We start from the raw sequence: 14,729 nt of genomic DNA, 5'->3' as shown, positions 1-14,729 counted from the left end.
CCACCTAATCCACCTATGTTCAACACGACAAGGACAATTGTCTGGAGCCAACAACCATTTTAGGGGTTCTTAATATTAATGTCAATGTTATTAATATCATTGATATTCATAATAACATTAGTATATTATAATAATGCCCCTAGCTCATGGAATGCTTCTATTCAAAGTTATGAAACCCGCCCCTTCTGGTTTGTTGGGGTATTTGGTTAGGAAGGAACCAAAATATTTTTCAAAATAAGGTATCAAACTGGAATCTTACATGTTCCCACATAGTGGCACTTTATAACTTGATCCCTGAGGATGAACTGAAACAGAATCACTGGAACAATAATGTAGAAATCATCGACAAGGCTTACCCTTTGGTGTATTTTGATGGATTTGCTCAACAAGATGGTTGTGGTAGAGGATCAGTTTTGTATTTAAATGAAGATCATCATTACAAGATGAAGTTAGGTTTAAGGGGAGGCACAAATAAATATGCATAACTTAATAGCCTTAGACTTCTTATTTTTTCCCTTGCCAAAAGATGTCAGCAACTGTAGATATTTGGTGACTCTAAACTAGTCATAAATTGGTTCAATGCACACAGTCACAAAAAGGTCGGTGAAAAAACTTTGATATATATATATATATATATATATATATATATATATTAATTACCCATTTCTAAATGTTTTATATTTCTTGTCAACTGCACATTAATAACTGGCGTTAATTTGTATTTCTACCCTTTGACTTGGGACATTTTTATTTCTACCCTTTCACTTCCGACACAGGACCTGAGTTGTTTTAAGTGGAACGATCAATGGAAAACGATAGGGTCAACACAATGGCACTGGAAACGGCTGACGGAGAAATTTTTCGGGTGGGTAGAGAAATTGCAATGGAGTCGAAGGTGATAAAAAATATGGCAGAATTCAACGATATATCTCATGCAACTATGTCTGTTTATGTATCCACTCCAATATTGGAAAAGGTGATCCAATACTACGACTATCATTTACGCAACTCAACTCAAACCTCAGGTGAAGTTAAAGAGTGGGATGAGAATTTTATCAGCGTGGACATATCAACACTGCGGGATATGATAAAGGTAATGTTATCATAAAAATAATGTGAAGTATTATCTTTTTAAAAGTCAATAATTAATGTAATTGAATGCTGGTTGATATGCTTTATATTATGTTACTGCAGGCAGCAGATTTTCTTGCTATGCAGAGTCTTTTGGATTTGTCAAGTGAGAAATTGGAAAGAGAAATCCTTGCAAGGCTAGAGATCGAGAGTGATGAATTTTTTATATAAAAATAATTAAATCAAAGAAAATTGGTATTTAGTTAGATTGATATTTTTTAAGGAGTAGTTTTTACTTTTGATATTTTGGAGTTTTTGGTGGATTTCTGGTGGGAATCTGGCCAAAATTTTGATGGCCAAATCTTGATTTGTGTTGTTTAAACTCATTTTTTTTACTACATATATGGATTCAGCACCTTCAAAAATCTTTAAGGAACTTCTATTCTGAAGAGCCCGGTTGTCAAGTGTTGGTACAGGTGCACAGTAAACTTAAATATATTTAACACAGCAGAATTAACACAGCAGAACAATCAAGCACATAGGAGACAATTTTTAACATGGTTCACCCAACCAATCTGGGCTACGTCCACCAAACATAGGCATCAGGAATTTATTAATCAAATTGGAGATTACATCAAGAAATCCTCACACTCTCTTAGCAAACATCCGAATGGTTGCCTGTTATATAGCACAGAGAATCTAATAGCCTCATTAATTCCCTCACATCAAATATAGGAGGCATTAACTCCCTCCCAACAAACTGGAGCTAATCTAGGAACTGAATTCCTATTGTTGTCACCTACAGAGATTTTTGCCTATTTCATCCCAAACAGAAAATCTCAACAATCTCCACCTTGACAACAATTCGCCTGATGCCCTGTTATTATTATTTTATCTTTTCTGCAAGCCAAGAGAAGCCAAACACTAGCGTAGCTTCTCCAACAAAATTGGTTTCATGAACATGTCTGCACAGTTCTCCTTTGTATGCACCTTTTCAAGAGAAACTCCCCTTTCAGTGATAACCTGTCTTACAAAATGATATTTGATTGGAATATGCTTTGACTTACTATGATAGGCCGGATTCTTAGCCAAATGTATTGCACTTTGACTATCACAAAGTAACCTGATGTTGTCCTGTAACCTACCAAACTCACCAAGCAAACCTTTCAACCAAACCACCTCTTTGCAAGCATGAGAAGCAACAATGTATTCTGCTTCAGTAGTGGATAAAGCAACAATGTTCTTTAGCTTTGACATCCAACTTATAGCTCCACCTGCAAGAGTAAAGACGTACCCTAAAGTTGATCTTATCTTATCCAAATCACCTTCAAAATTGGAATCAACATATCCGCAAACAAATTCACTACTCTTATTGTAAGAAATACAATAACTACTTGTGCCTCTCAAGTACCGAAGCACCCACCCATTTCACTGCTGACCAGTGCTCTTTACCCGGATTTTCCATGTACCTGCTGACAACCCCAACTGCATGAGAAATATCTGGTCGCATACACACCATCACATACATCAAATATCCTACTACATTGACATAAGGAATTCGAGACATATAATCCTTTTCTTCATCTGTATTAGGACATAAACTCGAAGAAAGCTTAAAATGGGAAGCTAAAGGGACTGACATAGGCTTCACATTATTCATACCAAACCTCAAAAGTATTTTCTCAACATACTTCTGTTGTGATAGCCACATCTTACCATTACTCCTGTCTCTGAAAATCTCCATGCCCAAAATCTGTCTTGCGGCTCCTAGATCTTTCATATCAAACGTCCTTGCCATCTGAGTCTTCAACCTGTTGATTTCTTCAATGCTTTTGCTTGCTAAAAGCATATCATCAACATACAACACTAAGATAATGAACATGCCATTATTTAACTGCTTAAAGTAAACACAATGATCATATTCACTTCTTACATATTTCTGACTCAACATGAAAGAATCAAACTTCTTATACCACTGCCGAGGCGACTGCTTCAGGCCATATAATGACTTCTTGAGCCTGCAGACAAATTTATCATTGCGATGCTGAACAAACCCTTCCGGTTGTTCCATATATATTTCCTCATCTAAATCACCATGTAGAAACGCAGTCTTAACATCTAACTGCTGCAACTCCAAATCAAACAAAGCCACTAATGCTAACACAATTCTAATTGAAACAATTTTAACCACTGGTGAAAATATCTCATGAAAGTCTATGCCAGCTTTCTGAGAAAACCCTTTTGCAACCAGTCTCGCTTTGTACCCGTCTTCCGTATCATTCACACCCCGTTTCAGCTTGAAAACCCATTTAAACCCCACAGTTTTCCTGCCTTTCGGAAGTTCAACCAGATCCCACGTGCCATTCTTACCTAAGGCCATCATTTCTTCCTTCATGGCTGCTTTCCACTTGTCATTATTTGAACCTTCTACAGCTTCCTGATAACACAAAGGTTCATCATCATTAGCGATCAAAGCAACTGAAGTAACATGATCATCATACCTTCTCGGAAGGCGTTTGATCCTTGTAGACCTCCTTAAGAACGTTTATGGTGCTTCCACAATTGGTTTTCTATCAACTGAAGGAACTTCTTCATGATCGCCATCTGAGACCTGTTCATGTCCTCCATCTGAACCCTGTTCATAATCTGATTCTGAAACCTGTTCATGACTAGAATCTGAATTATGGTCATTAAGACTATCATTAGAAATGTTGTCAAACTGAATATGCTAGAAATCAGATACATCATCCTGTTTCAATCTTCTATCTACATCTAACTGTACAAGAGAGGATTCATCAAACTTTACATCTTCGTTGATGATGATTTTGCGGGTAGTAGGATCCCACAATCTAAATCCCTTTGTTCCATCACCATACCCAACAAAGATATACCTTTTCGATTTGGGATCTAATTTAGTTCGCTGATGTTTAGGCACTAGAGCATATGCATCACAACCAAACACTCTGAGTTTAGAATAGTCACAAGGGTGTCCTGTCCATACCTCTTGCGGAACCTTGCAGCCTATTGCTGTTGATGGAGATCGGTTTATCACATAACAAGCTGTTGCCACTGCTTCCGTGCACAACTCCTTTTGCAACCTGGCATTACTCAGCATACACCTTGCTCTCTCTAGAAGAGTCCTGTTCATGCGTTCAACAACTCCATTCTGCTGAGGAGTATAAACCGTGGTCTTATGTCTTTCGATCCCTGCATCCTTGCAATAGCTGTCAAACTCCCTGGAAGTAAACTCATCACCATTGTTAGTTCTTAAACACTTTATTGTTCTACCAGTGTTGTTTTCTACCAATGCTCTAAACTACTTGAAAACTGAAAACACATCAAACTTTCTTTTCAACATGTAGACCCAAACCTTCCTAAAAAAGTCATCAATGAATGATACAAAATAAGACGAGCCACCATACGACGCTGTAGGGGCTGGACCCCAAACATCTGAATGAATATAATCAAGTATACCTTTACTAGTATGTTCTCCTGTTTTAAACTTTTGTTACTTTGCTTACCAAACAGACAATGTTTACAGAAATCCAATTTTCCAGATCTTAGATTAGGAAGTAACTTTCGGTCAGCCAAAATTTTCAATCCTCTTTCACTCATATGCCCCAATCTTTGATGCCATAAGTGAATGGAACTACTGTGATGTTCAGACATAGACACATGATCTGACCCAGTTCTACCTTCTAACTGAAATAGATTTCCTACTTTCTTGGCTTTCATCACTAGTAAGATACCTTTATAGATTTTCATAACTCCACCTTGAATTACAGTTTTATATCCATTTGAATCAAGTGCTCCTAATGAAATCAAATTTTTCCTTAAATCTGGTACATGCCTCACATCAGTTAATATTTTGGTTGTGCCATCAAACATTTGTAGTTGTATGCTTCCAATCCCAACAATATTACATGTTACATCATTACCCATGTACACAACACCATCATCAATTGATTTATATGTTTTAAACCAATATTTATGAATACACATGTGGTTAGATGCCCCGGAATCTAACAACCAATGTTGATCATGTTTTGAAATATTAACTGACAATACTTCATCACTCATACCTGAACCAGATACTGAACCTGTATCTGTGGTGTTGGCTTCCTTCTTTTCTGTCGAAGAGCCTTCTTTAGCAGCCTGCTTTCGCTTCCAACAATCCTTTCTCAGATGTCCAGCCTTGCCACAATGCCAACACTTCATCTTTGGCTTCTTTCCTTTGGACTTCGAACGAGAGTCGCTATGCTTTCCCCCGGAGTGTCTCTCTCGTGAGCGACCTCTGGCCATCATTACCTCTGATGTAGAGGTATTTGCATTCGACCTCTTCCTCGTCTCCTCAGCCAACAAGGCTCCAACAACATCGTCAAACTCAAGGATGTCTGATGTACTAAAGCTTATGGAAGTAACAAAGTGATCCCAGGATTCAGGCAAAGAACATAATAGAGTTATTGCCTTATCCTCTGAATCAAATTTCACATCTAGACTGTCTAATTGCACCAATAAGGTATTAAAAACATTTAGGTGATTAACAATTGAGGTACCTTCTTTCATCCACAAACTGTAAAGCTGCCGTTTCAGGAGAACCTGATTTGTCAAAGATTTCGTCATATAGAGCTTCTCAAGCTTCGACCACAAGCCTGCGGCGGTTTTCTCTGACACAATGTTGAACAGAACATCGTCCGCCAGACATAACCAAATTGCGCTCAGAACTCTATCGTCCATCTCATCCCATTCATCCTCCGTCATGGAAGGAGGTCTTTTGTTTTTCCCCAACAGTGCTTTCGCCACACCTTGTTGAACCAGCAGATCGTGCATCTTCACCTTCCAGATCTCAAAATTATTCTTGCCATTAAATTTCTCTATTTAAAAACGGGCACTCTGTGTTTTGGCCATCTCGTCAAAGAATCTCCAATTTCAATTTGAAATACCAGCAATTTAAAAAACAAAATTTCCTATGCCTTTGTTTTTACACAACAAAGAAAAACTGCCTATGCCTTTTGTAGCTGTGCCTTTTTAAAAAAAAAAAAAAACTGCCCTTTGCACTTATATGAGAACTGTCTTTATTCTATTTGCCTTTATTTAACTGTTTTAAACAACCAGCAAATATATATAAAACAACCAAAATTTAGTTTGCAAACGATTCTTGCCACTGTCAGTTTCATATATCCGTAAGCAAAGTTCGAGCTTTATGTAGCTCCTCAGAAAACCGGCGCTCACAGCAAAACAAAAAACCCACACGCAAAACAAATATGTGTTCAAGTGCATTCAGTTACCAATTCACAATATGAAAGCAATTCAAAAAAGGAACCCAATTTGCAGCTACATATATGTCCAATTCACATGACCACGATGTTGCATATATATATTTCCAAGCCCATGCCCACGCTGTTTTTCAATATATATATACACGCTGCTATCACATATATATCCACGCTGTTTTATATCACTGTTTTATATCCATTACCATCGTTGCAAACATTGAAACACCGTTTTACAAAGCAGCAATGATCAACGCTCCACGTATGAGAGACATACCTTCTCGGCGCACCGCACAGCAACACGCACCTTCAGTTATTCACATTTTTGGCAGCAAGGTATTCCACCGTGGAATGCTTTCGCAGCAGAAATTTTTATATAGGATGTGAACTCTGCGGCAATGCAGCAACACGTTGCTTCTATCTGATTGAAACAATGTGATGGACAACACCACGTTTTAGTAACAGAACCTCCAGCAACGCAAAGGATGATACGTTCCACGTATCCACACAGCAAATGATGATATGCTCCATGCACAACAATGAACTTTTCTCAGCGCTAACAGCATTCACACGCAGGTAGGTTCACGCCCTCACCAGCACAGTCCGCCAGCATCAGCAGTCACGCACGCAGCGCCTACAGTTAGCTTCTCCAGGCACCTCCAACATGCTCTGATACCAATTCTTGGTACAGGTGCAAAGTAAACTTAAATATATTTAACACAACAGAATTAACACAGCAGAACAATCAAGCACATAGGAGACAATTTTTAACGTGGTTCACCCAACCAATTTGGGCTACGTCCACCAAACATAGGCATCAGGAATTTATTAATCAAATTGAAGATTACATCAAGAAATCCTCACACTCTCTTAGCAAACTTCCGAATGGTTGCATGTTATATAGCACAGAGAATCTAATAGCCTCATTAATTCCCTCACATCAAATATAGGAGGCATTAACTCCCTTCCAACAAACTGGAGCTAATCTAGGAACTGAATTCCTATTGTTGTCACCTACAGAGATTTTTGCCTATTTCATCCCAAACAGAAAATCTCAACATCAAGCTTGTGATATTAATGAAGCCTAAAACTTTCCAAAGAGTCTCATTTAAAACTAGTTATCTTTTTATATTATATTCCATCATATTGTTTTTAGTGAATTTAAAACATGATTTATATTATTTTATAAAATAACAAATTGTATTATTATATAATTCTAACTGTTTTATGTTATAAAATTATTTATATTTATTAGTTTCTTTTCATCTATAAATTAAGTTTAGATAAATATTTTCAGTAATGTTGTTATTTATAGTAACTTCAGACAATAAATATCAAAATGTTAATTTAAGTTGTTATTCACAAATTTTAGGAAATGATTTATTTTATTTGATTAATTTACTATTTCTTACTTGTTTTGAAATAAATCATTCATTTTTTTGGAACTATTTTCTTTTCTTTCTTTGACACGTAACTCATTTAACAAGAAATCAATTTATATTTTCTAATTTTATTCAATTAAATTATTATTATTATGTATTATTAATTTGAATACTAATTAAAATATTCTTATATAATATTATTAATAATATTAATATCAATAATAACATTTATGTATTTCTATATTTACGGGACATTTAATGTATATCACTTGTACAACAGACTGTGAGCACGTTCTAAGAAAAAATACTTCCGCATAGGATTCAAAAAAAGTGTTTGACGAAAATTGTCAACACCAATAAACCATTGAAATCGGCAGTAGAGAAAATATAGTTGAGACAAAACATTGATTCTTTTTTAAAATGAAGGGGAGAGGGTCCTTTAAGAGTGATAAGTAGGTGAATTTGTTGTCCTCTAAGAATATGGGGTCCCTTTGTTGACTTGTGCACTTCAACCCCACCATACTCTAGACAATGGTGGTTCTGGCATATCGAAGCAGTCATGCAAGACTTTTTGGCCTATCGAAGCAGTCATGCAAGACTTTTTGCAGAAGGCCCCTTATCCACTTCAACACAATATTGCACCGTGGCTCTTAAGAATTTACAATCAATTCAAGAATAGGACTATAAGTCCATAGCAGAGAACATTTGTCAAAAGAGTCAAGTATCTATCCAGGTAGTTGGGACATTGGGGTACATGCCTCAAGAATATTTTAATGGATAGATTGCTACGAAGCAGGTTGATGTTTATAACGTTGTAATGTTGATGATGGAGATTATCAGTGGAAGGAAGCCTAACCTTTCTATCCACGTTCCTTTGACTCTTGTCTCTGACATTTGGGTCCATATATTACCTACTTGCACATACCCACATCCACAGGTAGTTGGTCTTGAATTATCTCTAACTTTAATCATTGTATCATTTCCGAGTTGCTATTAGAGATATAGTTCAATGGAGAGTAAGTGAGAAAATTTGGCAAAATACAAAGGAACATATGAACTACTTTAGTATGGAAATAAATCTTATGGTTATATAAGAGGAATACAAACGTTGACATAAGTCCATATTAGTCTGCGAAAGACAATTGACATGTAGGATAAATATGAGTTTGCAAAACCTAGAAATTGGAACAAGAAGGTGGGAACAAATGGAAAAAATAGAACACACGTGTCTCTTATGTGATGAACAACCCTTTGAAGATGAAACTTGTTTGTTTCTAAATTGTTCGAAATACGACGAACTTTCAGTCCAAAGGGTCGAATGCTTTGTTGAATTTTCTAGCAAACGTATAGGAAGCTTTCCCAATGAACTGTAGTTTATTTTAGATATGAAACAGTTTCATTACAAAGGGTTGAATGCTTTGTTGAATTGAATTTCTTGCAAACATTTAGGAATATTTTTCAAGTAATTGTTAGAATATAGAAAAAAATCATTTTTCTAGCACAAGAAGAGATGAAAAGTTTATAAATGTATTGATATACAAGGCAATTTGAATGACATATATTTGTATTTACATCACATATCTGATACAACTAAATATAAAAAGATAAATTTCATGGACTCTATTTTTATGATGTCCCATAAATCTGTTTGAGCTCTTCGAGGATGGTAATAAAAGTTATGTTTCATTTAATTTCAAATTCATTTGCTCAACTAGATTCTTGGGTTATTTCTACTTCTGCCACATTTCCTCTCTATACATACTACTTCCAAAATATAATATGTAACCTATTTAAATATTTCCTCTGACAAAGAGAATTCGACGAGTAATTTAAATGCATAGTTCTCAAAATCCATGTCAAAGTCACGTAAAATTCCTGCTTCCTCTTCAAAACAATGTGTACACTAATTTCTTCCATTTACATTTTGATTTATTTGTTATTTATATTTTGATATAATTAATTAAGTTGATGAAATGTTCGTGATTTTTGTTTATGGAATCCAAATGTAGAATTAATTGACATAGTCTTCACTGTGGACAAACAAAAACTTGCAATTTGATTATAAAGGATCCTTCTATTAGTATAGTTTTGTGCAAGTTGAAGTATACACTTGTAATATTTATTGTATCTTCAGTAATTTTGGTTTGTCTGCTTCGAGACAAAATGATATTATGCAATCATAAAAGGAGTAAATTTGTTGATCATTGATGTAGCAAATTTTTTGGTGATGCATTTGTTTTCCTACATACTTTAAATTAATATGGTTTATTTTGATGAAATGAAGCCAAATGAAATGGAGGTCCTAAGACAATTGTCCTTGAAAGCACAGAAAACAGTGGCTTTGTTCAAGTCAGCAGGAATCATTTTAGAGTTTCAATTACTGTGAAGGAAGGGAGGTTCTGTAATTGAGTGAAATGGCTCGGTATGCTCCTACTTTCATATTCTCAATTGGTATCAAGCAACTGCATATTTTCCATGAGGAAGTGGGAGAGTAATGAGGACTGAATCAGCCCCCACAAGATGATGAAGGTAATAATCTGGTGATTGATCCAATTTGTAGACACTCCTTATTACCCTACAAGGACTACAAGGATATCTACTATGAGAAAAAAGAAATCGGCTTCTAATCATGTGAATAAGCCCACTCACTATGAAATACAATGGTAAAAATGTTTCATTTGGTTGTTAGAAATATCATGGAATGGTTTGAAGTTCCACACACTCTTCTCTACCTGGAATTTCTTTTCAGGCATGGTTTTGATTCATGCTACAACTTGTATGATGGTGTACTGACACAATATTAATGCATTTTAAGAATCTCTTTCCCAAGCTAGGATAAGACATGTTGTTGTTGTATACATATTAACTCACTCTAGGTTTGCTGCAAGTCATCTCACATTCTGCTGCCACTATCAGCACGACAGTAAGACCACAAACTCTCTAGTTTTAAACAACTATACCTCCTTTCCCTTCTGCTTGCACTCCTTCTTCACGTATAATCGTCTTTTGCTATAATACCACTTGATGAAAAGAGATCTCGGGGCTAAGTCAAAATCCCTTTCCCTAAACAAATCAATTATGAGGCCTGTGGATTATGGGCCCACAAAGCCTTATCGGAAGCGTTCTAGGCTTTAAGCCTTTTAAATTATAATCGCGGAATTACATTAGAATTGGAGCCAATATAACTATCGGGTTCAAGCCTTAACCCCGCAGCCACACATAATACAAAATACACGGGAAACCATGTAAATCCTGCTTTGATTCACATATACGGAGTTCAAAAATAATACACCCGCCTCTATATATATCAGTGGGTCTGTTCCTTTTGTTTCTTCTCAACGTCACTCCACCCCTGACCTCCGATACTCGGCTACGGACACCTCCGATCGCCAATTGGTTTATCAGAAATATCACCATATTCGCTCGTCGGTCGTCGACATTGATCACACTCCCGCTATCTCTTAAGTCCCCAATTGCGATTAGCGATTAGATCCGCACCGTCGATCTGCCTTCCAATCTGACGGTTGTAATTTAATCGCATATCGCTACATTTCAAAGGCCTATTCCGACCGGCTCAATGCATCGACCTGATATGCATTCCGGACCTCATAAGGGTATATGCCATGATTTATAATATTTCAGGTCTGCTTTACGGATCTGCTAAAGGGTTTTCATCGTTTCTCTGTGTAAATGGAGTTCGCCGCCTTTGATGGATTCTCACCTAAAACACAGTTACTCTGCCACTCTCCGTTAACACACATAACATTCATACAAACACGAGATCTTTGGATCGCCATTGATCCTTCCGTGATTGATGGTCCATCAACACGAATTTACAATTTGGATTTCAATCCTCCCACACACATATATAACAGAAGTGAAAGACTTAATACACAAACATGTAGAAACCCACAAAACACATATTTATTATATACAGTACAGCTAAGGCATTTCATCCTTAAGACGGGTTCTTCCCCGACTACATCAATCTAAGCACTGATTACACAATCTATTCATGTCACTCTATGTTTCCCTCTATATATATATAAGGAAGCATTGTTGGATCAGATCATGGAAGGATCTGACCAACCCTCTAAAAAAAGCCCTTAAATCTCTCATTACATGCATGCATACAACACATGGCAGATTACATTTAGATCAAGTCTTTGAGACTTATCGCTTCCATCTTTAAATATGTTTTAAAACAAAGTTTCCCTTGTTTTTCTCCATGGTCCATGTTGTCCTCCCTTTGCTCCACTTCGGTTTCCGCTTTGATTAAGGGGGAGTTAGATGCTCCCGCATCATTGTTCATCACATAGAAGACACACGTGTTCTATTTTTTCCACTTGTTCCCACCTTCTTGTTCCAATTTCTAGGTTTTGCAAACTCATATTTATCCTACATGCGAATTGTCTTGCACAGACTGATATGGACTTATGTCAATGTTTGTATTCCTCATATATGACCATAAGAATTATTTCCATACTATAGTAGTTCATATGTTCCTTTGTCTTTTGCCAAATTTTCTCACTTATATTCTGTTGAACTATATCTCTAATAGCAACTCACAAATGATACAATGATTAAAGTTATAGATAATTCAAGACCAACTACCTGTGGATATGGGTATGTGCAAGCATGTAATATATGGACCCAAACGTCAGAGACGAGAGTCAATGAAACCTAGATACAAAGGTTATGCTTCCTTACATTGACAATCTCCATCATCAACATTACAACGTTGTAAACATCGACCTGCTTCGTAGCAATATATCCATTAAAATATTCTAGAGGCATGTACCCTAGTGTCCGAGCTACCCGGATAGATATTTGACTCTTTTGACAATTGTTCTCTGCTATCGAATTCTAGTCCTATTATTGAATTGATTGTAAATTCTTAAGAGCCACGGTGCAATATTGTGTTAAAGTGGATAAGGGGCCTTCTGCAAAAACTCTTGCACAACTGCTCCCAATCGCTCGTAAATGGTTGCATAACGAGTGGCAGTAGGGTAATGGCAATGAAGTTGGTTGACAATTATGTTGTGGGATCCAACTACAAAAGACATTTTAATCTTCTAACATTCAGTCCAATGCTATAGACCAGTGCAGAGTGGAAAATGGGGGAAGTTCTTATAAAAAGAAAACACCTTACCATCTAATTAAAAAAAAAAATTTATTAATATTTTATTGGTGAATAAGTTTTGAATTTTGTACATTTACATTTGAACATGCTTCACTGCTAGCGATTTCTTTACTGAAAAAAACTGGTGTTGATTACGATCATAATTTGGGTTAAACTCACCAGACTGTTACTATCGTACTGGAGTGATGATTGCTAAGGGAAATGAATAGTAGAGTTGGTAGATGACTCCGAGTTTACATGCACCAAAATATGCGTGGATGTCGATTTAGAAAAGATCTAGAAAAGGGGCTTCCTTCTATGATTAATATCACAACAAGAGAGTGGATACGTCGCCAAACCCTAGATTACAAGCACATATCATTCAAATGATGTTTATGTGATGAATACCATCACTTTGCTAAATGTTTTTTATGTCACGAATATGACCACTTTTGCTAGAAAATGTTGCAAGACTCTCAGAAGAAAAGGGCCAAAAACTACAATAGATCAATGATAACAATGGTAGATGCTAAGAAAAGAAGGAAATAAATTGACATTGGCACCATATGCAAATACCCAAAAAAAAACGGGGCCTCTACATCCGTAACCACTTTGAAGTTGTTCAAAATCATGAAGAAGTTGGTCAAGAAGATCCAAAGCCTAACCCAAAATGGGGAGTAAGGAAATAAAGAATATAAATAAAAGGAAATATTAAAGGGATATGCTCCAATTGCAAGCTTCATGTTAGATCACATAATCTGGACAGGATTTAAGAAAATAGGTATATAGTTAAAGAAGGTTAAGAAAGGTTAATTGGCAATCTCCCACAACTCGTTAACTTGGATAATATGTGGGGTAAAATCTGGAATAAAGATGGTTTTCCCAAAGTTAAAATCTGGAGTAAAGATTGTTTTTCCAAAGTTAACCTTTTCTACTGGGAACTAGTGCATGGAAAAATTTTACCTGCAAAAAATCTATTAAAATAAAGAACTATTCATGGGCCTTCCCAATGCATATTATGAGAAAAATCCAAAGAAAATACCTATACTGTTTTTCAACTGTGTTCGTTCTCCACTAAAGTATGGAAATTTGCAATCCCAAACCTCACTGATGTCACCCATATCACCTACGACAATGTACACATTAGGAAAATCTAGGACATGCAAAACAAAAGTAGCTACATCGTTGGCAATTCGAAAATCTCAGTGATTATTTATGGAGGGAGAGGCAATCAAAACATTATGCAAAGAACCATTATGGTTATGCTAGAGTCCATGGAGAAGAAAACAAATTGCCTTAATTGAAAACAAAAAAAAGTTTTGAATTTTATTACAACCTTAAGTTAACATCAATGAAAGAAAAGAAAACAGTTCCAAAAAATTGAATGATTTATACATAATTTTCAAAACAAGTAAGAAATAGTAAATTAATTAAATAAAATAAATCATTTCCTAAAATTTGTGAATAAGAACTTAAATTAACATTTTGATATTTATTGTTTGAAGTTATTATAAATAACAACATTATTGAAAATTTTGATATTTATCTAAATTTACTTTATAGATGAAAAGAAATTAATAAATATAAATAATTTTATAAGATAAAACAATCATAATTATATAATAATATAATTTGCAGTTTTATAAAATAGTATAAATCATGTTTTAAAATTCACTAAAAACAATATGATGGAATATAAAATAAAACGAATGATATAAAAATAAAGAGTAGTTTTAAGTGCGATTTTTTGGAAAGTTTTCTGCTTCATTAAAATCACAAGTTTGACAATTGGGATCTTCCCAATGGAAGTGCCTTAAAGATTTTTGAGGGTGTTGAATCCATATATACAGTAAAAAAATGAGTTTAAACAACGCAAATCAA

The 14,729-nt window shown here is 35.5% G+C and overlaps 1 protein-coding gene across 1 annotated transcript; it reads left to right on the top strand.

Annotated features, from left to right (window-relative positions):
* The first annotated feature begins 805 nt into the window (after positions 1–805).
* LOC149171417 (SKP1-like protein 3) lies at positions 806–1,302 on the top strand. The gene is made up of 2 exons (XM_089425961.1): positions 806–1,093; positions 1,195–1,302. The coding sequence occupies exons 1-2, from the start codon at positions 806–808 to the stop codon at positions 1,300–1,302; spliced, it is 396 nt and encodes a 131-aa protein (XP_089282087.1).
* The last annotated feature ends 13,427 nt before the right edge of the window (positions 1,303–14,729 follow it).

Source organism: Pinus tabuliformis, chromosome 4_2 (assembly GCF_031772625.1).
Source record: "Pinus tabuliformis cultivar Carrire ecotype Pingquan chromosome 4_2, CPIR1, whole genome shotgun sequence".
Classification (NCBI taxonomy): Eukaryota; Viridiplantae; Streptophyta; class Pinopsida; order Pinales; family Pinaceae; genus Pinus; species Pinus tabuliformis.
Note: the sequence above shows the minus strand (reverse complement) of the source record. Positions and strands in the feature narration are given on the sequence as shown.